Raw genomic sequence first — 24,523 nt, 5'->3', positions numbered from 1 at the left:
CTTAAAGTACCAAAAGTAAAAGCACTCATTATGCAGAATGGCCCATTTCAGAATAATGTATATTATGTTGTTGGATTATAATTATTGATCCATTAATGTTCACTTTAATGTTGAAGCTGGTAAAGGTGGGGTTAATTTTAACTACTTTATATACTGCCGGTGGCTTAATAAAAAAAAAAAACCCAAACAAAATACATACATACACAAAGTAGCTGGTAACAGCTGTCAAAATAAATGTAGTGGTGTAGAAGTATTAAGTAACATAAAATGGAAATACTCTAGTAAAGTACAAGTACCTCGAAATTGGACTTAAGTACAATACTTGAGTAAATATAGCCTACTTAGTTACATCCTACCATTGACCACAGGACATAAGCAGTTGCATGGGATAAAAGCGGCAAACAATACAACAGAGTAAATAAAATCCACATCAAAAGAAATAAAACAACCTTCAATAGGGCTATAATATGAAATTCCCATTTTCCTAGTTAACTCAGGTTTCTTCAGTCGTCTACGTGATTCATATTTCCGACAGCACCTAAAGGCAACTTAAAAGACCAGAGGAAAGAGCTCACTTTGTACGTTTACCGCAATAGACTGGATCTCATGTAAAGACAGACTGTCACAAGAACCGCACGTTTGAAACCAATTGACATTATTTCTGAAAATAAAGGTAGGCTTAATTGATTACAAATGACTCCGGGTCAGCCTCCGGTGACGCGTTCCACCTATTCGATCCACGCATGCGCAGAGGCCCAGTGTCAGAGCAGCACCATCAGGAGGAGCAGCCGCCGCCGGGGAGACAAGGAGCTGTCGTGTTGTTTATTTCACACAAGATAAAACTTTTCTCCACAATGTCGGAATTTGACAGCAACCCCTTCGTTGACCCAGTGGACGTAAATCCCTTCCAGGTGAGACTGCTGTTTTGTTTTCTATGTGCGAACCGTGTTTTAAGAAGCGTTTTCGTGTAAAGTGAAGACTGAAAGAGATATGCTGCAACAGAAACCTGTTTGGTTGGTTACTGGGTTTGGCCTCAACATTTCCTGGCTAATAATCAGCACAATTATGAAGTATGACACGTTGTAGTCCAGTTATAGGGTATTTATAAAGATTATCTGTAAAACACTGTATTTACGTTGTACGTGGGCTGCTAACTCACCTGCGCAGGTAAGCAGACCCAAGAACAGGTGCCTGCTGTTATTTAGCCTTCAGCTGTGACTCCTCCTCAACGCGCCATTGATAGAAACCAAAGGGTAGCTTATGTAAATCCTCCCGCAGTGTAGGATTTAATGGCGCACTTTGTAGCCTTATAGGATCTTTACTAGGTGGTGTGATTTTGTTTGTTAGTGTAATTATCACATCCCAGTGTTTTCAGATCTCATAGCTCTAGGAAGTAATGGTTATAGGTGAACATATGTCTTGACATATAACATATTAAGTTAAAGAAAGAAATACCTCTTACTTGTTCAAACCTAAGAAATGGTGTTTTACCTGAGACAGATGAGGTCCAGGACCAAGAGTCTGTTAATAGTTAATGTGGTGTGAGACGAGAGCTCTTCCTGGACTGGTTGGAACTCTCTGCTTACTCCACACATAGCACCAAATAAAAACTGAAGGGTCCTGGCTTCTCAGCAATACATCATAACACCAAGTTCTTTCTTTTTCAGGATGCCTCGATCACACAAGCCACCAGGGGAGTCGCTGAAAACGTTGGGGAGTTCAACCCCTTCTCTGCAACTGAAATGGTTAGCCCCTCTGTTTTTACTATAACTACTGATGTGATGTACAGTGTGGTTGTTCCATCATCGAGAGGTTATTTAGTTTATTAAAATACAGTATTGCTTCAATCGTTCCGCAGGGAGCCCCCTCTGGCACGACCATCCCCATCTCTGCTGCCTCCTCTCAACCCGCCATCCTGCAGACCTCTGTGGAGCAGAGCGCACAAGTGAGTCAGACACACACATTTACAAATAAAGGAAATTAAATAAGCTGGCATGAAATCACACTTCAGCCATTTTATATATCAGTTGAGATTAACTAACCAGAGTACAGGGCTATTAGGAGGAAAAAATACAGCAGGAAGTTGTTTTAAGAATCTTAACAATGGTAAGAGTACAGCTCTCCCATCACCCACCAGGCAGCTGCAGCTGCTGGCCAGGCGAATCTGATCAAACAGCAGGAGGAGCTGGAGAAGAAAGCAGCTGAGCTGGAGCGGAAGGAGCAGGAGCTACAGAACAGGAGCGGAGGCAGACCGCTGAACACTGGTAGTAAGTAGTTTTAGAAGTTGCATGTAAACTCATGTTGTACATACAAACAATAAGAATTGACAAACCACTCATAACGTTAATCCAGCTGTGAATCTTTCTGTCTGTCAGCTAAAGAGAACAACTGGCCACCTCTTCCCCAATTCTTCCCTGTGAATCCCTGCTTCTATCAGGACTTTGAGGAGGACATCCCTGAGGAGTACCGCAGGATCTGCAAGAGAATGTACTACCTCTGGATGTGTACGTACCCCTGCATGCAGTATTTGATACTTAATCACACAACAAATTGGGTTGTTTTTGAATATGAAAGAATCATTGATCGATAAGATAGTATAGTTGGCATCTGACTGTTTTTATATGTTAAAAAGTCTACCTCATTTTTAAACTGAGATGTAAAGTAACTCAGGTTTAGTGCATACCTGACCTCAGTAGATTATTCCTGTAGGGCTGCAAATGTCAGCATCTTCACATCGTGATTTTTACTTTACAAAAGAATAATGATTTACAACACAATATCCCTAGTTTGCTATACGATACTGGTTAATTAATAGGCCATCTGACAACCCTGACAGCTAATTGAATTACGTAAAATATTTAATATCACAATTACATGATTCATAAACACGCTGTTGTTGATTTTTGGTGGCTTTTTTCCTCATATGATGACACTTGAGGATTGGGTTTCTCAGAAGATGCACTGGAACTTTTTGTGGAACGTACATTGATTCAGTTCGATTTCACTCCTTTTAAAAATCCAATGCAAAACCCTTTCACCCATCACACAACCTACACATCATTAATGTCTGTCATATTATTGATTATGGATTTAATCAAAACATCAATTTAATCAAAATATCACTCACACCTATTAATTCCTCTAAAAGGGCAAACTGTCGGAGTTGCTGGGATTAAAGAGAACCGTAACTTCTCTTTTGGCTGCACCTCTGTGTGGCCGTTTATTCATACACACACTGACAATGCCCCCAAAATGACGGTGACACAACATCCGCTTTTACACCATCCGGCGCTGCTGTTGCTGTGGTTACCCACAGACGCCTTAAAGGCAGTGAGTCAACTATGATCTATTTTGTAGCTATTGAAAAGCAGAGTGGTGCGTTTGTCCTTAGGTTGATGTCTTTGATGATAGTCACCGTTCCACCTCCCTCAGTCCAGCTCATTAGTTTCCTGTGTGTCTCCCCAGTCCACAGTGCCACTCTCTTCCTCAACGTGCTGGCCTGCTTGGCTTACTTCACTGCAGACTCTCAGAACGGCGTTGACTTTGGTCTGTCCATCCTTTGGTTCATCCTCTTCACCCCTGTGTCCTTCATCTGTTGGTACAGGCCCGTCTACAAGGCCTTCAGGTACACTCTTTTACTAGCCCTGCGCTGATGGAGAAGTATTCTTTGATTTACATCACTTACAGGACTGGGTGTAACTGTTTTGTTGTACAAACAGTAGAAATAAGGACACATGCAGATGAACTAGTTAGAAGTGTTTTTTCTTTTTACTTTAATAAAACTCTAATAAAACACTGCATCCTCCAACTCAGGGTTAGAGGAAGTATATGGGAGCCACTGTGTACTCAGCAGCCCCCATTAAAAATATTAGAAAATGTTGACATCAGATATTTCTAGTTTACAGTGCTGTGTTATTGCGTCATTAGAATTTTTTTTTCCACTGAAAAAAAAGTGTTTTCCGTAGACTACTCTTGGAAGAGGAAACGCATCTGAAACAGCATTTAGACCTTCACTGGATACATTGAACAGTTGGAGTAATAACTGCAAAATAATAATCTTTGAAGGGTTTACAGACTATTATATTGTTTCTTTGGTCTGAGAGTAACCTCCACTTTATATTTTTTAACTTTATATATGTATTGAAACACAAGTCTTTAATTGGATGCTTTAAATTATAGACTAATTTTTGTGACTTGTACACTTGAATGTCTTTTCAATTAAGTGTAACATCTATATCTACTATCTACTAGTCTGGCAGCCTACAAACCTCTTAAATACTATGTATCTTTAATAACATGGTCTTTGTTTTGCCTGTTTCTCCTCTCTAGGTCTGACAGCTCCTTCAGCTTCTTTTTCTTCTTTTTCGTCTTTTTCTTCCAAGTGGCAGTGTACATCATCCAGACTGTAGGGATCCCCAAGTGGGGAAACAGGTCAGTGGTAACCTTTTTTTTAACCGAATAAATCATCTGCATGTTGGGTGAAAGTCTGAAGGTGTGGTGTAAAAGCATTAGACGGTTGTTCATTGCTAACAACATGTTTTCATTAATAAGAATGAGTCTGTGCACTCTGCTTTGGGTAGATTCATAGTAAATGTGGGTATGTGTTTCTTCATTCCCACCTATGTGTTTGTGTGTGTATTCTTGGCCTGTATCTCTTCTCTTGCATCTCTTTGACAGATTCCTGCTGCCCTAACTTGTCTGGGTTGCTGCTTTGTAAGTGTGGGGCTTTTCTCTTTGGGTTTCTTTTCTATATCATGTAATATATTAGGCTTTTCAGTTTTCCATCCACTTTATCAAACTTCATGCTTTGCCATTGGTCACTGGGGCAGGTTAGGATGTTGGCATTAAAAATAGTACGAATATTACTGAATTAAAGAGAAATGAGCCAACAAACTTCTGTTGTATACTGTACAGTACACACTCACTGTGGAGAAAATGTGAAATGACACATGGTTATTTGTTTGTATGTCTCTGTTTTTGACAGTGGATGGATCACATCCATCAGCATGATCCGCAGTAACTTGGCTGTAGCTGTGGTTATGATGGTGGTGGCCGGTTTTTTCACTGTAAACACTGTCCTGGCTGTCATCCTTCTGAAAATGGTATGCTAATGTAAAAGTTTTACAACTTCTCTTCACAAAAGGGAATATTGAGCCATGTTACAGTTTATACTTTGCAGATAATCTGATTACCGTTCTAATATTAACCAGTCAAGTCTAATATACCATGTGTCTCTGGGTAAGTTACATAAGCCTAATTTTGCTATTTTAAAGTAAATTGCAGTCTACACATACTGTGTTTGCAGTATAATTAAAGTTGGCAGTGCCTTTATAATCAGTTGAAGTTGCCCAAAATAGAAAAGTCAAACATGGTGCTGCAAACATAGATAAATATGGATATTCTCACTGTGGCTTCATATTGTTTATTTTCACTCCAACTCAGTGAGGGTGCATGCAGATCAAAAAGAAACTTAACAAGATAAGCTAAAAATGGTGGTGACAAAAACTTTGAACTGCAGCTTCAATAAAAAAGGGCAACCAAGAAAACATCAGTGGGAATATGAAGATTTAGAAACTGCTGAAGGTTTATAAAAGTTCAGAAACATTAAGCAGGTCAGGAAGCTGAGCAAGCCTGCAAACAATTTATTTGGAAAGAGCCAACCAATTCTTGGGGGGGAAAAAATTGTGAATCTGCACCAAAAACAAATTACTTGTTCCTTGGTCCATAACTTTCCACCAAATTTCACTGATATTTATTTTGTTTTTAAAATATATCCTCCTAATAACTAAATGGGACTGAAAACACGAGCACCTTGGCAGACGTAACTGTACAGGAACAAGTTAACACTATTTTCACAGTTTACTCAGGCTTGCCTCACTTTGAAAATCCCAAAAATGTGCAGGTTAACTGTTAGAGTTGACTAATTTTTCAGATGTGATTTGTCATTTTATCTGATTTATAAACCCGTCACTGCCCTAATCGGTGTCCCTTTTCCCATTCCCTCAGGTCCACTCTAAGTACAGAAGGACAGGTGCCAGCTTCACCAAGGCCCAGCAGGAGTTCTCCCATGGAGTCCTCACTAACCGAACCGTCCAGACTGCTGCAGCAGGTGCTGCCACATCTGCTGCCCAGGGTGCCTTTGGGAGGACCCAGGGAAATTAGACTGATTCCCCCATCCTGAGTGCCTCAGGCCAGTCTCTTCTCTGACCAACATACCAGACTAACCATGTCCCAATATTCTTCAATGGGTTTAGGGGATGGGGGTTTGATTATTTAATGAAAAGGGCCAGAAAACAAGTAATTTATGACGAGGAAAAGTCTTCTCTCCACAAGATCAGCCTAGTGAGGTGTCCCTATTCTCCACTTATAAACTTTAAAATATGCTATCAAAGGTTATTCTTGGAAATGTCGGAAATCACAAACTGAAATTGAATAAAACAAGGTGACAGAGTGGGTATGACAAAAAATTAATTGGCAAACATCATCACAACATAACTAACTCCTGGAATGGATTTAACATAGACTAAAGATGTAGATGTGAGAGTATCTGCAGTGCACCACTGAACAGGGCTGGGGTTTAGTGGAAAGGTACATTTATTTAAATCCTTTCATCGTTTGAGACGCTGGTGAAAAGTATTAGGATTTTTCTATCTCACTGTTTATGTAGAAATAACATACTGGGGCCTCAAAAATAAACTCTGTGCTTAGAGTTGGGATTATATAAAAAGCACACTTGACATGAGAATGTTTTACCATCAGCGAATGATGGATCCACATAATGTATGTATACATATTTTTGTCATTACAGCAGCATGTAGAGCTTTACAGGGTAACCAGTCTATCATTCTGTCTTTATAAAATTTTGAATGCATACTGTACACTTTAAGTTCTGATGATTTTCTAGTTACTTTCCTCTCAGGCAATCAGACTGGATGCTCTGTAAAAGGAGATGCATCATGTTGCATGTCACACTACTGGTGAACACAGTTGTTATTTTAATTTTGCTCACTTCATTTTCTGTTTTCATGTGTATAATACTGTATAGGATAAGCTGATGATTAATGAAGGTGACGGGATGAAGGTTTTTTTTCCTGCTGTTTCAATCAGCTTTAGATGAAGCGAGACAAAAAGCTCTTCTGAGGGCAAATGAAGATAAGGTTTAACTGGGATCACACATTTTAATTCATGTTGAGTTGCTAAGAATGCCATTATGTTTGCTGTCATAGTATGCAGCCTGCTGTGGTTAAAATGAAAGACGGGGTGCAGGTTTATTAATGTAAAGTTGCTGACATAATATAGAATTTAGGCTTATTCACTAAGAAAAAGAGCATTAATGAGCAGAAAGAACACAATATCTATCTGTCGATTATCCATTCTTTTGACTTTGTATCCATAGTAATTATACAAGTCACGTGTTACTGAATAGTTGCAGATAGTTAGCAGATAATTTTCTAGCTGCACACTTGTTAGGTATTAGCATTTTCATGTTTTTACTTGTGAATATATATATATATATATATATATATATATATATATATATATATATATATATATATATATATATATATGGTGTCCAATTCTAATCTTTTGTTACTGTAACACTGAATCACATTGTTAAGGTGTAACCTCAGTGCCTTTAAGCAGATGTAACCTACCATTTTTTTTGTGTGGGGGATTTAAGTCCAAGGCTGTTGGTTATTAGTGTTTTGTCTGATTTTGTTTGTCTATATAGAGAAATTTGTTTTATGGTGAATTTTCCCTTTGATGATCAGAATGTGTATTAAGGTGTGTTGTACATATTGGTGACTTATTTAAAACTTATTTACTTGAGGGGTATTTGTTGGAAATCGGTTCTCAGTCTTAAAATTAAATTTTTAAAAAATTCTCTTTTGAAAACTTGGATCATGTTCAAGACAGACTGCTAAGTAAAGATTTAATCATACTGTGCAAACCAAATGTCTTAGCTACATGATGTAAAATACATGTAGACGTAGGCCCATGATGTATCTCTGTAAAGGTGTAGCTAGATAACAAGGTTATGTTCCCTGTGAGTCAGTAATACAGTTTTAATCTATTGTTAGAAGGCTCTATCTTATCTTAATTCTACCAATTGTTCTAATACTGTGAAACAGTGATCAAAACTTAAAGTGAAAGTTTTCATTATTCCCAATTCATGTTCCTAATGAGGACCACTCTGTTGTATTGGCTCATTCACTGTGCAGAGATACAACACAGTTGACTCCATAATCACCACGAAGTCACATGTAAAAGAAAAGGTCCTGACCTGCTGTACGTCAAGGTGTCTCACCAGCAAGAATATTACAGTAGGTGTGACGTGGATGAAAATCTACCGTATGTCCTGATGTAAATAGTAGGTAACATATGGAGTAGGAAACAGACTGTCTGAAATACTTAAAACATTTTAAAGTTTTGTTTATCTGATTGCAGGTGTGAAGTCGTGATTTGATGCCATGTGCTGCAAAAGTTTTTGCTGTCTTGAGTAGTGGTGGAAAGTACATTTACTCAAGCGCTGAACTTAAGTACAGATTTTAGGTACTTGTACTTTACTTGAGTATTTCCATTTTATGCTACTTAATGCTTCTACTCTGCTACATTTTAGAGACAAATACTGTACTTTTTACTCCACTACATTTATCTGACAGCTTTAGTTACTAGTTACTTTTCAAATTAAGAAATGATAAGCTTTTTTGGGGTAAAAAAAACAATCTGTGTAGTTGGGGCTCCTTGTCACGTTCACAGATATCGTATCAGTTTTTGCAGTTCCACCAAAGGTCAATTATCCAATATTTCACAAAAAGCAAACACTACAAATTTGTGTAGTAGAACTTGTTTTTTTCTTCTTTCCTACTCCATTAATCATCGCACGACCCCTCAGATTTATCGTGACCCTTTGGGAGGCCCGACTCCCAAGAGTGGAAACCACTGGACTAAACTACCTAACTGTATATAAAGTAGTTAAAACCAGCTACAACAGTAAAATGCTGCTTACACGTTGATGCATCAGCATTAACAAGCTAATAAAGTCTATATATATATATATATATATATATAATATTATTATTATTTTATTTTATCAGTTACAGAGAACATTTTACAGCAGAACAAGTACTCTGATACTTTAAATACATTTTACAGATAATTCTTCTGTACTTTTACTTAAGTAGTTTTTTGACTGCAGGACTTCTACTTGTAATGGAGTATGTTTACATTAATGTAGTTGTAGTTTTACTTAAGTGAAGGATCTGAATACTGTTTTACAATCTAGGACACAGTTTTGGTGTGTGTATTCTCAGAATTACACCCTTTGTGTCTATTCTCAACAATAGAGAAAAACTGTAAAACATAAAACTGTAGCATACATGTGAATAACTGTCCCTTGTATTCACGATTTTATATTCATGGTCCCCCTGGCTGTGTACAAATCCTGTCTCTCTGCAAGAGTGGCAGACCCATTGATTAATTATAAGAAGCTCTCTAAATGCATCCATGGGCAGTCAATAATTTCATTGTAAACCTAAATATGACCATTTGATTGGTGGATGTTGTTGAAGGCGTTACAAAATCTGAGATACATTCATAAATCCAACCAGCTACACCTCCGCATTCCACTGATGTATCCATGGCAACAGCCTCTAGTGTTGATCATCCCAAGATGGCGGACGAGGAGCAAGCCACAACGGTGAGTGCAAAACCAAAGCTAGTTATCGTTTTCTTGAGTAAACACAAACATGCCGCTAGGTGAAGTAATAGTGTGACACTTCCCGAGTAAACGTAACGCAAGGTTTGAGTATAGCCCTTGTATAACGCTCGTCTTGTGAATGTTAGCTGCCTGGCTAACCGATTCTAAATCGGAGCTAAGTTGATTAACCTACAGCTAACGGTAACTTGCCTCGCACTCTTGTCTTTAATCTCACTCATCCAAGCTAAAACCTGAGGGCTAACCGGTATAGCTACAGTAAGGTGACAACAACAGAAATAAGGTGACAACAACAGAATTGCGTAGGTAACGTTGCAGTGCAAAATATGCATTGTTGACCATCGTTAGCCCACGCTTTATACTGTAACGTAATTTAGGTTAGGTAACGTTATTAACTGTCCAGCTCTGCAGTAACTGAGGCTGACTTCACCACAAATCCCAGTTGTGTTATGATTATAACATCTAGTGTTTAGGATGTGATGTAATGTGTGAACTGTTTTACCAAAACGTCAGTGGCTAAGCAATCCACAAGTGAGTCAAATATGGAAAAAATTATATGAAGCATTATATGAACACTGGGATTGCGCATGCGTGCATCTACCTACAAACAAGGTAGCAGTATCGCAGCCTACGAATGTAATGTGAACTAGCTAATGTTTCTGTTAATGCAGTAACTGATGAAAACATATAGGTACTTACTAAGAATTGCCAAATGCCACCTTTTATTAGTAAAGCATTCAGTCAGTGACACTAGACTGTGAGTAATAACAGCAAAGAGTTTGGTAGATGAAGTGACTTTGTGTCAGTGGGCTTGCTTTTCTTCCATTTCAAAAATGTAATAAATCAAAATAACCATAGAGTTGAATCACCATGTCAGCAAGAGTTTTTGCAGGGCTGACATACTGGACTACATTTGATAGTACAGGTGTACCAAATAGACAGGAAACTTAGTGTAATACCCCCAGTCAATTTCTTATATTGCACCTCTCAGGAATTTGACCTTTTAAATGAAATCTAAATCTATAATGATAGGAAAAGCATCCACACACTTCTAGCCAAGCTTTTGGTCAGAGATGCTTGGTCCCTGACCAAATGATTGCCTCAATAAAAAAAAGTATTGCACAGATCGGAGTGTGCTTATAAGTTTCCTCTCATAATACATTCAGCGTTAGCTCCAACACCGGTGAGCACTGGTGAGCAGTGATCTTTATATATTGAACTAAGTGAGTTTTGTGCAGTTTGTCATGGCAATTAAAATTTGACACACCTGTAGACACTGGACTGGCTGATGATTTATAGCTTAAATATAATAATCATATACATGAATTAGTGTTTCCCACAACATTTATAAATGGTGTATAGCGGTGGGGTGGGAGGGGCTCTTGCCCCAGTTGGAAGCTCCAACATGTACAGGAAGTCAGTGCGGAGCAGTTTAGGTCATTGTTTGTTTAGCAAGGACCATATACAATTAATATCAGTTAGCTTTAAACTCTTTTGCATTTGCAGTCCCTGAGCAGGGCATACTGTGCAACATACAGTATAATGGGATATTCACAGGCTCATAACATCTAATTTAGAAAGTCATTTTTTTCTATTCCGTACAATTGTACATGAACACACAGTTCTTGCAGACATTTCAGTCAGTCTGAACTTTGACCTGTATTTCCACACAGCCTTTTAACAGGAAGAAACAATACAAAAAACTCTATTTTGGTGGGGCTACCATACATACTGCACATGGGAAATATGGAAGCATATTTTGCTATGTAATGTATGGATCATATGCTGTTACTCATTTATTTGTTTGTGTTGTATTTCATATATTTCAGCTCCCAGTTGCGACTGAAGCCAAGAAACGTCGGGCACCTAAAGGTACAGTAAGACATTTGCAAGTCATCTTACAAAATTATTTTCAAACAACACAATTCCTTTTATGACCCATTATTTTGTCATTCATTTCTGACAATTTGTAACTGGTAAAAGATGCTAATAGAGTGAGTTTTGATCTAATCGTCCTGCAGAGGTCACCCTCACCCTTCTCTCTACTGTCCCTAAACGGAAGAAGCTGTGCATACAGTATGCTGCTGAGCCATTTCCTGATTTCTCTGTATGGAAAATGTTCGTTGATCATTGAGGATATTTCGTCATCATAATTATGGCCTAATGTTCCATTAACCAGTTAATTCTGTTGCTCATGGATTAAGCTTTTTTGGTTTTGTTTTGTAATTATCATCAGCACTGCTAAGAATGCAAGTCCTATGGGAGCAATTATGTACATGCTATGATATCTTATGGTATGGTGTTGTATTGCCATGCAGTAATCTTTCACATGGCATGCAAGCCCTTACTGTGGTGTACTCAGTATAATTTGAGGCGATAAATCAAATCAAAACCCTAAGTATGTTAATGTAAGGTAAGATAACTGAGTAATGAAGTAATAAAAACAGAAAGTAGAGAATGGATTTTAATCAGAAAATGTAATGGAAAGCACTGTATAAGTGAAGTACTAACAGTAACTTTAAAAATATGAAATGTATTAACACAATGTTTAAAAGCACCTGCTGAGTTAAAAATAGAATGGCAGTCAGGTGCATGAACTTCGTAACTTCTTCTATAGGGAATTGTAACTTCATCATGCCATACTATAATCACTAATTGACATACACAATCAGTAATATAACAAGTACTCTAGTAGTGTTAAAGTATGAAATAATTGAGTTCTCATAGTTTATTGCTTGTATGAAGTTTAGAATTAAAGCAATGATTGGATGATGAAATTTGGTCCAAAGTCACCTAAATATGAGCAAGAAGTGAACCATCTTGTTACTCAGAATCAAATAATAATCAAATAAAAAGCCATAAAGCTCAGTTTAATTGTCTCCGTAAGCTACTGAATTCATACTCATTCTGTAATTACCATCATGAAATGTAATTAGGGTTATGTAATGCATACACAAAATTAATTATGTTATGCACAAGTATATTATGTTCTTTTATTACATTTTTGTGCAATGCAGCTACTTACATTCTTAACACTCAGGAGGTATTGCAAAAATATGAGCATGCCCACAAGAAAGACCTAAAATCAGCTTCTTTTAAACCAAGCAAAAAAAAATGCCAATGGTAGGAGGTAACTTCACCTGTTTCCAGGACAGCATGTTTCAATTTTATAGAATCAAGTGTCAATTTCTTGACAGTAGTGTAGCAATCTGCCTTATTTTGTCTTTTTTCAAGATATTGACACTCATTTCTGTCAAATGGGAAAAATAAATGTCTGCAGCTGAGTATCAGACTAAATTACTTGACAACACCAAGTGTTTTTGAAGTTTTTTGTGGTAAAACATCCAAAATAATTTTCATCATATTTTTTTCATTACAATCTTCCCATGTGTCTTTTGATCTCAGCATGACTCTCCTCTGCTCTTATCCCCTTTTAACAGATGGTTGAAGCACATGGAAGGCAATCAAATATAACAATGAGAAAATTCCTCCATGTTTGGGATGAAGTTTTTCACAGGACTATATTTAGGAGACCTCATGCTGCGCTGTTCATCCTTGCTCCTTTCTACCCTTCTTTCATACAGTAGTTGCAGGAATACATGTCACACATGTATCCCATCTCTCCTCACCAAATATGGCTTGCTTTGTGTATGTGGAGACTAGAGCACCACAGGGCCACAGCTGAAACCCAAAGACAAGAATATTATTGCTGTCTCAGCAGGAAGAAAGCGGATTAGGGCTCTACAAATAGGGCCATTCTGAATCTTGACAGGGCAAACGTGTGAAGCCCCTGCGGTTTCACACTCAGCGATGGAGAGGATTTCTCTGAAGTAGTTGGAAGGGGCTCCAGTTCTAGCGGCAAATCAACAGAGCACTACTTGAAGCGCTGACAGATAAAAACAGAAGGGAGCTTTAGTGTAATTCACACTGTATTTTTATACAGGCAGTTCATTAATGATGATGTTAGTGGCAGACTCAAATCCTAGCACTTCATTCCACATTGCCTTGAATCCTATTTTTAGCCTCAGAGGAAGGTAGTAGGTGCAAGATAACAGGATTACCAGAATCAAACTCGCTCAAATTGGAATTACGCTTGCTTCCTTGTGAAATGAAATGTTGTACTCCACTGGGAAGAAGACTTGGAGCATTGTGGTTTGGTTCTTGAGGTTACCTAACCCTTTCTAAAGCTGGCTTTGTATTGTGCTGTTCGTACCTCCAGCCTCCCTCTTTCAGCCTGTCTCTATACGCTCTGTGTTCTGTCACAAGCACCTGGCGTGCGAGATACATTGTTGCCCTGGCAACGGGGAGAATATCTCAACCTGCCAAGACATTAAAAGAGTGTTTGTAACGAAAAACTTGCTTACAAGGTGACATTTACAGCGTGGCTGGTGAATTGATTATAGTTTAGCCGGGGTTTTTGGTTGAAGTGTTAACATCCATGTTAACTGTCAGATCAAAGACTTGCTAGTGACGACAAAGGGAGGGTGCTTTCAGGATTATTTGTTCAGATGCCAAATTAAAAAAAGACTGTATGAATTATAAATAGTCCAAATAGACATAACTCTTGACTTACTACTGACTGCAAAAGGGGGGCATTTTCAGGATGAATCTTTCAGCTATCACCTAAATAAGACATCATCTGAACGGTAACGGGTAATGAGTTTAAAAGTATCCCAGATTTTTTAAATTATGGTCTTCTCATTTTATTGTATTCTTCCCACAGCTCCAGAACTTCCAATTTTGGAGAGGAGAAACTGGCTAATCCACCAGCACTATATCCGCAAAGACTATGATACCTGTAAGGTAAAGTACCTTCATTCCTCCATTCTCCCTATAGTTTAGTCTGTGATTGACCTGTGTATTCCCACATGAAACCGGTAGGTACTCTGAATAGATGCCTGTACTTGTAAGTTATATTACTGGAACACTCCTTCTCACTTTCTCTAAGAAGATTTAATTTTGTAAGACGATGATGAGGTACACTCCTCACTCTCAGGGCCCTATTTTAATTACGACAGCACAATGACAAACGCAAAGTGGTAGGTCTTGGGTGCACGGGCTGTGTGGCGTCTCCAAGCACACCTGCTATTTTGGTTCATGTATGTGCAGCAGCGCAAAGTGCAGAATAGCTGGGTGAGGCGGAATATAGATCAGAGGGTGTGGTGATTAATAAATACACTCTCAGCAAGTCACATCAATGGTCTCATCACTCTGAAACCTCTGAGCCAATCACAGTGAAGCACGACATAACTCAACAAATAAAGAATCAGCATCTTCAGGAAATCATATTGTTGTCAGGATGGAGCAGAGCGACACGATGTGAACACACAGCACCAGCTAAATGCAGATGGTGTGAGTTTTTTTATTTATTTTTACAATTAGTACAATAATGATAGAGACAAATAATAAAACATTGTTTGAAGCAGTTTATATATTCGCATCAATCTGACAATTCTACTGTATTTCACATTACAAATGGTTACATCATATCTTAACATGTGACAGAACAGGGTTTGCTTCGTAATGCATTTCAAGAATAAAACATGAAGCGCTGAATTGATTTTAATAGTTGGAAAGGAGGCTGTGACGCACACAGTATTAATGAGCTTCGGTAATCCAACGTCTCCTGCATAAAAGGGCAGAATACCGAGTTATTACCGACCCTCCTGATGTGTGTAGAGGTGTGTGATTTAATGAACTGAAGGAGAAGCTTTTCATACAGTCTAAAGCAACTGCATGTTGACAACAGATACTTTAAGAATCTATCATATTAATTTATAGATAAATGCAGACTGATTTACCAACGTTCCTTTAACCACATTAAATGTTTTTTGATGCCGAAATAATCACATCTACTGGCTGGAGAATGTTTAATTGAAATTGATTATTTACATTTTAAGCATTATTCTGTTATTGCTGCACATTTTCTCTAAGTATTCAGTTTGATCTTGTTGACAAAATCAACAGTTTGGCAGCAGATTGACATTGCGTCAGACACAGACGTGATTCTGAGACATTTAGTCTAAGACACATTTTTAACCAAATTATCAACAACGGGCTTTGCTCAGCTTCATTTGAAAGAACCTCCCCCCTGTTTGCGCCTCTCCTCCCACCTGGGCACTGTGCACATTGTGCTGGGTACCAAAATACCAAACAGCTGGGCAAAGCGAATTTCAAGGTCAGGAAATATCAAACTGTCAGAGCGCTGCTTGCACTGGTTGTTGCGCCACCACGAAAATATGTTATGATGCAGATATACAGAACAGGGTATAATACTCTTGTTTATCTATTAAGTCTTGGTTGGGAGTGCAAGTTGTTTAGAAACTGAATCATATTGGTGTTAGCATTCAGCGGGGCTTGAAATGTGTGTTTTTTCAAGCATAGTAGCCATTCATTTTAGCAGTATTCCTATTCATACATGTTGAAAATAACATCCACCTCAGTTGTAGAAATTTTCTCCTATTCTGTGTTCATGTAGGCGATCATCAAAGAACAACTGCAGGAGACTACTGGAATGTGTGAATATGCCATATATGTTCAAGGTGAGCCGTAGTAATCCTTCCCTCTCACACATGTATGATGTTAATTAACAGCTACATCAAATGAAGGCTCTGTGGTAGTCCACACCCAAGCTCCCCAATACATCATTTAGTTCCCCAAAATCTGCTCTTTGGACCCCATGCTGTGCCTTTTTGATTTTTAATGTTGTTGTTTTTTTACTTCCTCATGTAGATGAAGATCCTCTCTTTTTTTGTGTCTTTATTTCTTGCCGCAGCACTAATCTTGCGTCTTGAGGGCAAGATCCAACAGTCCCTGGAGCTGTTTCAGAGCTGTGCCATCCTTAATCCCAGCAGCGCTGACAACCTCAAGCAAGTGGCCAGATCACTGTGAGTCTACTGCCCTCAAGCCTGGGGTGCATCAACCCTTCTCCATTAACTAACAAGACAGACATAAGAGAGAAATATAGTGATAACAGCAGGCCAACATCATGGCCAGAACTTTTATTTTAATACTGTAGAGAAAAATGGAACCACCCCCAGCGACTATTTTTCACTGTTGCAGGATTTTAAGAATAGCTATTCAGCATGCAGTGATTAAGATTGATTAATTTCACATATGGATTATTGTTGTTTATTCTTTCCATAGATTTCTTCTGGGAAAGCACAAAGCAGCTATCGAATTCTATCATGAAGCTGCAAAGTTCAGCGAGAAAGACTGGGTAAAAGAAAAGAAACACTCTAGTACTGAGTTTCTGATTTGTCTTAAACCATTAATCACTCACAGTAAAGTATATTTTGGAAAGTTAAGCTGTCCACTCTAATACTACTTTGAGTAATACTGTAGAATTGGTATTCCACAGAGCTGTTGTCTTAAATACCTTTTATATTTGGAAATTGAATTTAGCTCAGCCTTTATCTAGCCCTGTTCAATTAAGCATGCACCAACGCCCCAAGTATGATTTGACATTTTCTCACCCCAGGAGATCAGTCATAATCTGGGGTTGTGCTATTTCTTCATCAAAGACTTCAAAAATGTGAGTATGCTGATTTTACCAACACTATACAGTACAAATTGTACTCATTCCTCTGTGATTTGATCATTTTGATCTTCTGTCTCTATCAGGCTGAAGAGCATCTAAACATAGCTCTCCAGATAAATAAACACGACAAGACTTTCATGATGCTTGGAAAGGTTCATTTGCTGGCTGGAGAAACCGACAAGGCCATCGAAGTGTACAAGAGGGCAGTGGAGTAAGTAAAGTTCAAATGTGGACAATGTTAAAAAGCACTCCGAAGACATTTTAAGAGGAATCTGTGGAATTAATATTTAAAATAACGAATCATTTTAGGTATATGGTATTATGGACTGCCACTATGGTTCTGTGTATAAAGAAGTTTTTCAACCAACCCAAATAATAAGGAAATCTTAGATTAATATCTGTTAATAATTACACAACCTCAGCATGAGTTTTCTTCATGATGACATTCTCTCAAGAAACTAAAGGAGATTTCCATAAAACATGCTATTTCATAGGAGGTTGGTTACTTCCAAGGGGTTCCCTCTTGATTTATCTGATGGTTTTCATTCTTTGGAGCTCATTTCAATAAGCGGTCTTCCTTCAATCTCACACAAAGCTCAAGCTTTGCCACATTTTAACCCGGGGCCCTTTTCAGTTCAGTATAAATTCTGTTCATTTCCTTCTATTCACATGTTGAATATTTAAACATTAGGCCTTGGCGTAAATAAGGATATTACATCAGTGTCTATAATAGAGCTCATTATGGCTACCTCCTGTTGGGGTTAAATGAATTAATCAAGTGCCCCAATACTGGTGTTGCTTTTAATGAGACGTACCACTGTGAATCTTATTTTAATGCCAATCTGCCTCTTCTCTACCATTTTTTTTTCTTTGAGCTACATCGTCCCCCCACAGGTCATAATTAATACTCCACAATTATGCTGAATCAAACCCTGATTGAATAATCAGCAGATTCCCTGAATATCAACTATGTTTGCTTAAGATTAAGTGCAGGCATTAAATGTAATTACAGGCATATATAAAGTGACATTTTTCATTCGACTTGTCTCGTTCTCAATTCAGATTCTCTCCAGAGAATACTGAACTCCTGGCAACTCTTGGCCTGCTGTTTTTACAGGTAGGTAGATTTTTTAAATAACCTTTTCAGTGAAATTATGTGAACACAAGCGACGAGCACTACACAATAAAAAGTGACATTTACTGTAGGTGTCAGAAACATCTAAAAAGGAGTAGATGTATAATTCGTTGTGTTAATTTTTTTGCCAGCTTGGAAAATACCAAAAAGCTTTTGAGCACCTTGGAAATGCCCTCACTTTTGACCCCAACAATTATAAGGTATGTGGGTATTTGAACACACATGGTGCTTTGGTACAAACTTAGTCTGCTACTAAGCTACCTGAGGACAGTGCATTGGACTTCTTTTAAAGCAGTTCGGTCAAAATAAAAGGTCATTCTCTGTCAGGTGGTACAGTCTGTCTTTCATCATGTGTAGTTTCAAAGGGTACATCTTCCTCTAATATCTCTCTAATCATTGTTTTCATTCCCAGGCCATCCTGGCTGCAGGCAGCATGATGCAGACCCATGGTGACTTTGATGTGGCCATGAACAAGTATCGAGTGGCAGCATGTGCTGTGCCTGAGAGCCCCCCTCTCTGGAACAACATCGGCATGTGCTTCTTTGGAAAAAAGAAATATGTAGCTGTGAGTAATACTGTTTATTGGTTCACTTGTCTTTGTCAATTTAGGACTCAATGAAGGTAGTACTGGTAGTACTTTTCAATTATTCGTTTTCCCTAAAATATGACCATAATATTGCCATTAGTTTCACATTTTGAAAGTAAATAACAGCAGTGGTGGAAAGTAACTTACATTTACTGTTACAGAGTTGAAGTACTTGTACTTTACTTGAGTATTTCCATTTTATGCTACTTATATTTCTACTCCACTACATTTCAGAGGGAAATATTGTACTTTTTTGCACTACATTTATTTGACAGCTGTGGTTACTTTTCAGTTTAAGTTTGACATGAAAAACATATGAGAAGCTTATAAAATACAATGCACTGTTATTTATTAAACCATTGGTTTCCAACCTTTTTGACTTGTGACTTCTTTTTAAAAAAGCAATGTCTAGTTGGGCCCCCTTGTCATGTTTCAGATGTCTATGAGTTTTAACAGTTCCACCAAAGAGACGTTTCCTCTCTAAACTTCTTAGATGGCTAATAACTGTTTTGAGATTTCAGAAAAAAGCTAATATTACAGAAAAGTCCAAATAATGAGAACAGATTTGGGTCGCTGAGCATTATGTTTTCTTCTTTCCTCTCCCATTAATCATCTAACAGCCCCCACAGATTTATGTTGTGACCAGCTACAACAGTAAAATACTGCTTACACATTGATCCATCAGTCTACAACAATCTATAATTTCATGTATAATAATATATCAGTCACATTTTGCTGCAGAACAAGTACTTTTACTTTTGATTCTTTAAGTACATTTTGTTGTTAATACTTCTGTACTTATAGGTACGCTGTGGAGATTTCTTGTTAACAAACAAAGTTTCTGTTTCCATTCAGTGTTACTCGCTGAAATGCATTATATGAATCTTTCAGGTCTTCCTTCCTCATAAAGCATTTGCAAAGCTGATTTTTCTTAAAAGCGTGATGTTTACTAATTGCAGTCTTCTTCACTGCCTTTGTTGCTGCATTGACTTGTGTATCTTGGCACATTACCACCATCTGTTGATCGATGGAATAATGTGAATAGCTGATCTATTTGCACACCAACCGCAGACTGAGCCTTTAATCCTTTTGTGATAGTAACGTAGCATACACAGCTGAGGCATTTTACACTGCACTGTTGTAAATTGGCCTTCAACGTACACTTTATGTAATATGCTAGAAACTATGCTTGCCTTCAGTTTGATTGCTCACATCAACTAACAGGCCAGTTACCCTTAAATTACTGTATTATTGTCAATTTGGGAGCCAGAAAGATGAGATCATATTAAAAAATATATACACTGCTACTTAATTTGGTCCATATTTCCCTGATATATTAAAAATCCACCACTGTACAGAATCTGTTTTTTCTCAGGTTCTTCATGGGATCATATATTATTAAGATATTATAAAGAGTACAGTCTAGACCTGCTCTGTAGGAAAAGTGCAATGAGATAACTTCTGTTATGAATTGGTGCTATATAAATAAAATTGAATTGAATTGATACTGCCTAACAGTCCTGTCAGCTGTTGACTTTTCTCTCCCAACTTCATTTCTCCCACAGGCCATCAGCTGCCTGAAGCGGGCCCATTACTTGTCTCCTTTTGACTGGAAAGTGTTGTACAACCTGGGTCTGGTACACCTGACCATGCAGCAGTATGCCTCTGCCTTCCACTTCCTCAGTGCAGCCATCAACCTGAACCCACGTATGGGGGAACTCTACATGTTGCTGGCAGGTACTGAGTCAGAGAAAAATAATTCATGATTGGATTTATGTCTTTAAAGAGTAAATTGATGATTTGTGGCAAAAAAATAGTGGCAACAATTACTGGGTATTTATCAGCTGTTGTGCATGAATGTAATACTTTACAAAAGGTACATACTAATACCTTTTGTAAAGTACATACCACATACAACAAACTGAACATGCTGAATGTGGATGCAGTCATTTGCTTGTATTAATAACCAAAGTGTCGTGCTGAACAGTCGCCTGTTCCTGCATTTGACAGTATTTCAGATTTAAACTTATTTCATACTCATTCTTAACAGTGGCTCTGACCAACTTGGAGGATGTAGAGAATGCCACCAGAGCTTATGAACAAGCTGTGACAATGGACGGGTGAGTCTTACACCTTCTACCTTAAATGTACTGTGTGTCTGAATTTGAATCTGTAGTTTCATCATTTCATATTTTCTTTTCCTCATTGGTGATCAATTTCCTACAGATCCAACCCTCTGGTCAACCTGAACTTTGCCATCTTCCTCTACAATCATGGTGAAAAGAAGGGAGCTCTGGATCAGTATCAGGAGATGGAGAGGAAAGTCAACCTACTTCGAGACAGCAGTAGCAACTTTGAATTTGACCCTGAGGTACTTTAGATCCTGTTGATGTTGATGTCTCAAAGTCAATTGTTGAAGCCATTACTTACAGTATTTTAAGTCTTTGCCTACTTGTCACCAACAGCTAATGGACATGGCTCAGAAGATGGGAGCTGCCCTGCAGGTGACAGAGAGTCTGGTGTGGACTAAACCAGGCAAGGACTCCAAATCAAAACCAAACTCTGCAGCAGCCACCAAAACCCCCGGTGCTCCCCTTGGTACTAACCAAGCTCTGGGCCAGGCCATGTCTTCTGCTGCGAGCTACAACAAGAACATCCAGCTACCAACAGGTACGAACTACCAGTGTGGGTTGTAGTAAGTGTCAGTTAATGTTCTGTCACCTCGTTGTAGCTTCTGGTTCGACGTTTCGATGTGACAGAGCCACTTTAGTCAGCTCTGAGTCAGGTTCTGACGAGACTGGGCCAGGCTGAATATCTCTCTTAACTTTGTTCAGAGCACAAACTCAAAATGAGGTCAGTCAGTGTGGAAAAATGACACACAGGTAAGTTAATAAATTCAAGGCTACTCTGAAATGATTGTTGCAGCTTACAGCTCTCAGAAGTAAGTGGACAGGAGTGCTTTTCTTCACAAGAGCCTGTGGGCTGTGTTTTCTACCACTTTTGTATAGCTGTTAAAAGATAACACCAGAACAATGCATCCGTATTCATCAAGAGACATTTTACATAACTACACAGTTCTGACAATCTATCTGCTTTCTAGCACTCAATAACCAGTGTTTAGCAACCAACTTGTTGTGAATATGCAAATATAGCCTGTAAATATACTATACAGCTAGTTAATGTTAAGCCGTAGGCCATCAAGTCACTGCTAGAGATAGTGGCTATTTAAAGTGGAAGTTGTATGTATTTGCTGGTGTCAGTATGTTTATTGCTATGCTGTAACAGCTAGTCTGTAAAGGAGTTTTGCTGGAGGTCAGGATTCATCTATGACAGGCAGGGAACAACTTGTATCTTTGTGGTTTTGAAAATGCAGACACTGTATATGGAAAACAACTTTTTTGGGTTTGTAAAGAAATCTCACTAACTGTCATAGAGTGCAATGTGGGTTTAAAACCATTGGCCAAAGTTAAGCTATTAAGAAAGTTATTTGTACAAAGTAAAATAATCTCCACTGACGTGTCTATATCATAAAATAATAGTCTTTCAAAAAGTACGTTCTGTTTGTTTTACAGGCAGTCAGTAGCCTTCTACATCTCACCCATGTGTGTTACAAAACTGTTTAGTCATGGGGCGAATTTTGGAAGTTATAAATGTGCTGTTAAAGCATCAAACTGGTACTTCTTAATGCTTCACCAACTTTTTAATGTGATGAAATTGCAGCATTTAAAAAAGCCAATCTAAATTGCCTGTTGGTAGGATGTCACACCTTGAAAATCTAGTTATATGCTGTATCTAACTTTTCTAAATGTACGGTCACATTAGGCTTCCGTTGAATGATGTGGTGGTGGTGTCATGGTATTGATTTGGGCAATGAATAAATATTTTGCAGAGCCATCGTGATGCTAAAGTTTAGGTCTGGTAGTGTGATGTAGAATAATGACTTCTTCATTTCCAAACATAGTGCATGAGTGTTTCTATTGGCCTCTATTGGGATCTATTGGTACACACCCGCACGTTGAACAAAGGTGATCTCTGACCTGTGAGTTCGCCGTAGCCAGCTTGAGAAACGCTTGAATTCGTCAGCTGTGTGGACTTTAATTAGAGTGAATATTGCAGTGTGACCGTATTCAGAGTCTGAATCAGGTTCTGTACTGCTGGATATGATATAGACGTGTCAGTGGAAGGTGTGGGGACAGCAATACCACAAGCCAATCACATTTAAAGTTCCTGAATAATGCTACAGTAATTAATGTTAATGAACCACACACAAACTGTTTCACTTGTGTAGATCAATGGGAACTAAAAGACCTTTACTGAGCAACCTTTGGTGAAATAAAATGGCGTCAACTCTCATACTTCTCTTATTTTCAGGAGTTTCCAAATGCCCCTCCATGCCCCTTGAGCCAGAACCTGACGTGGAGAAAGCCCCCAGCCCCCCCAGTGATCCTCCAGGCTCCCCAGAACATGCAGAGTCAGACAAGCCCAAACCCAAAACCTCCAAGAGGAAATCTAAGGTGGAGGAATGAATTAGCTTGGTGGCTACAATCTTTTACTTGACATCTTTGTCATAAGATCACTCTCATGTTATGGAGGCAAATTAAGGTTCTTAAACAGCAACCAAGCTATTTGTGGTTTTCTAGCTCATTGTAGTTAGACACGGAGCCTTGCGTTATAGGCTTTTGGTTTAGGTGCACAGACATTTCATGTCCTACACAATAATTTACTCTGAAAAGGACAACTCCAGTGTGAACGTTTGTCATACCATTTATTTCAGGAATATTGAACGTCACTATATCACTTATCACCTTTTAAACCAAAATTCTGACATAATCAAGTGTTTCATGTAAATCTATGTAGATGTGGCAGATTTGGTGCAAATGTCAAAACCAATTCCAATGAGTGTTGCAGTTTAAGAATCTATTCGACAAAATGGTAATAGGCATTTGTGCAGTTGTTAATATTTGGATGAGCTTAGCAATAAGGTTAAATGGTGAATTTTCCTTGTATTGACATTTATAATGAAGGTATCAGTCCTTCAGCTGGTGGGCATCCCTGCAGCTAAATAAATGTGAAGGAAATGCTGTGACAATCACTGCTAAAATCGGAGTACAGAAAGGGATGTTTTTGAATAGTTAGAGGATATTGCTTGTTTGTATGATAGGGCTCTTTTTGAGGGTTGAGTGTAAATAGTGATACATGCTTTTATATGTGGATAAATGTTATGTTTATAGAGAGTCATGTATTTAATATTAAATAAGAGACTTTAAAGAAAATAGCTCTCTTGCTTCTTTTATTAAGTCCAATTTGTGTGTTGTTTTATACTGTGTTGTCTAATATTAAGGTCATTCAGTTCAGCAGAAACCACCAACAGAGGACAGTATTGTTTAAGAGCTTTCAAAGTCTGTCTAACACACAATCCATGTTCTGAACAAGAAGACTAACCTACAGATTAATACATTTCCATCCTCCACACTAATGTTGAAACTGTCAGCATAGTTATTCTTGGGTGAAGGCTTACATGGGACTATCTGTTTCTAAAATGTA

At 38.2% G+C, this 24,523-nt stretch overlaps 2 protein-coding genes across 2 annotated transcripts; both read left to right on the top strand.

Annotated features, from left to right (window-relative positions):
* Nucleotides 1-709: 709 nt before the first annotated feature.
* scamp2l (secretory carrier membrane protein 2, like) lies at nucleotides 710-7,884 on the top strand. Its single transcript, XM_044208220.1, has 9 exons — nucleotides 710-911; nucleotides 1,668-1,745; nucleotides 1,859-1,945; nucleotides 2,138-2,267; nucleotides 2,376-2,504; nucleotides 3,466-3,625; nucleotides 4,330-4,431; nucleotides 4,985-5,102; nucleotides 6,007-7,884. Exons 1-9 carry the CDS (start codon nucleotides 744-746, stop codon nucleotides 6,160-6,162), a joined length of 1,128 nt encoding a protein of 375 aa, XP_044064155.1. The 5' UTR covers nucleotides 710-743; the 3' UTR covers nucleotides 6,163-7,884.
* Nucleotides 7,885-9,609: 1,725 nt separating this feature from the next.
* bbs4 (Bardet-Biedl syndrome 4) lies at nucleotides 9,610-24,252 on the top strand. The gene is made up of 16 exons (XM_044208206.1): nucleotides 9,610-9,700; nucleotides 11,548-11,590; nucleotides 14,442-14,521; nucleotides 16,197-16,260; nucleotides 16,494-16,605; nucleotides 16,865-16,937; nucleotides 17,199-17,252; nucleotides 17,342-17,469; nucleotides 18,321-18,375; nucleotides 18,525-18,593; nucleotides 18,806-18,958; nucleotides 20,545-20,716; nucleotides 21,030-21,099; nucleotides 21,206-21,350; nucleotides 21,445-21,649; nucleotides 23,351-24,252. The coding sequence occupies exons 1-16, from the start codon at nucleotides 9,641-9,643 to the stop codon at nucleotides 23,503-23,505; spliced, it is 1,638 nt and encodes a 545-aa protein (XP_044064141.1). The 5' UTR covers nucleotides 9,610-9,640; the 3' UTR covers nucleotides 23,506-24,252.
* Nucleotides 24,253-24,523: the final 271 nt, after the last annotated feature.

Source organism: Siniperca chuatsi, linkage group LG1 (assembly GCF_020085105.1).
Source record: "Siniperca chuatsi isolate FFG_IHB_CAS linkage group LG1, ASM2008510v1, whole genome shotgun sequence".
Lineage (NCBI taxonomy): Eukaryota > Metazoa > Chordata > Actinopteri > Centrarchiformes > Sinipercidae > Siniperca > Siniperca chuatsi.
Note: the sequence above shows the minus strand (reverse complement) of the source record. Positions and strands in the feature narration are given on the sequence as shown.

Coding starts and splice junctions, on each gene's coding strand:
- bbs4 (XM_044208206.1), top strand. CDS start 9,641: ATGGCAACAGCCTCTAGTGTTGATCATCCCAAGATGGCGGACGAGGAG. Junction 16,938..17,198: donor AGTTCAGCGAGAAAGACTGG/GTAAAAGAAAAG, acceptor TTCTCACCCCAG/GAGATCAGTCATAATCTGGG. Junction 20,717..21,029: donor ACTCTACATGTTGCTGGCAG/GTACTGAGTCAG, acceptor CATTCTTAACAG/TGGCTCTGACCAACTTGGAG.
- scamp2l (XM_044208220.1), top strand. CDS start 744: ATGCGCAGAGGCCCAGTGTCAGAGCAGCACCATCAGGAGGAGCAGCCG. Junction 912..1,667: donor TGGACGTAAATCCCTTCCAG/GTGAGACTGCTG, acceptor TTTCTTTTTCAG/GATGCCTCGATCACACAAGC. Junction 2,268..2,375: donor CAGACCGCTGAACACTGGTA/GTAAGTAGTTTT, acceptor TCTGTCTGTCAG/CTAAAGAGAACAACTGGCCA.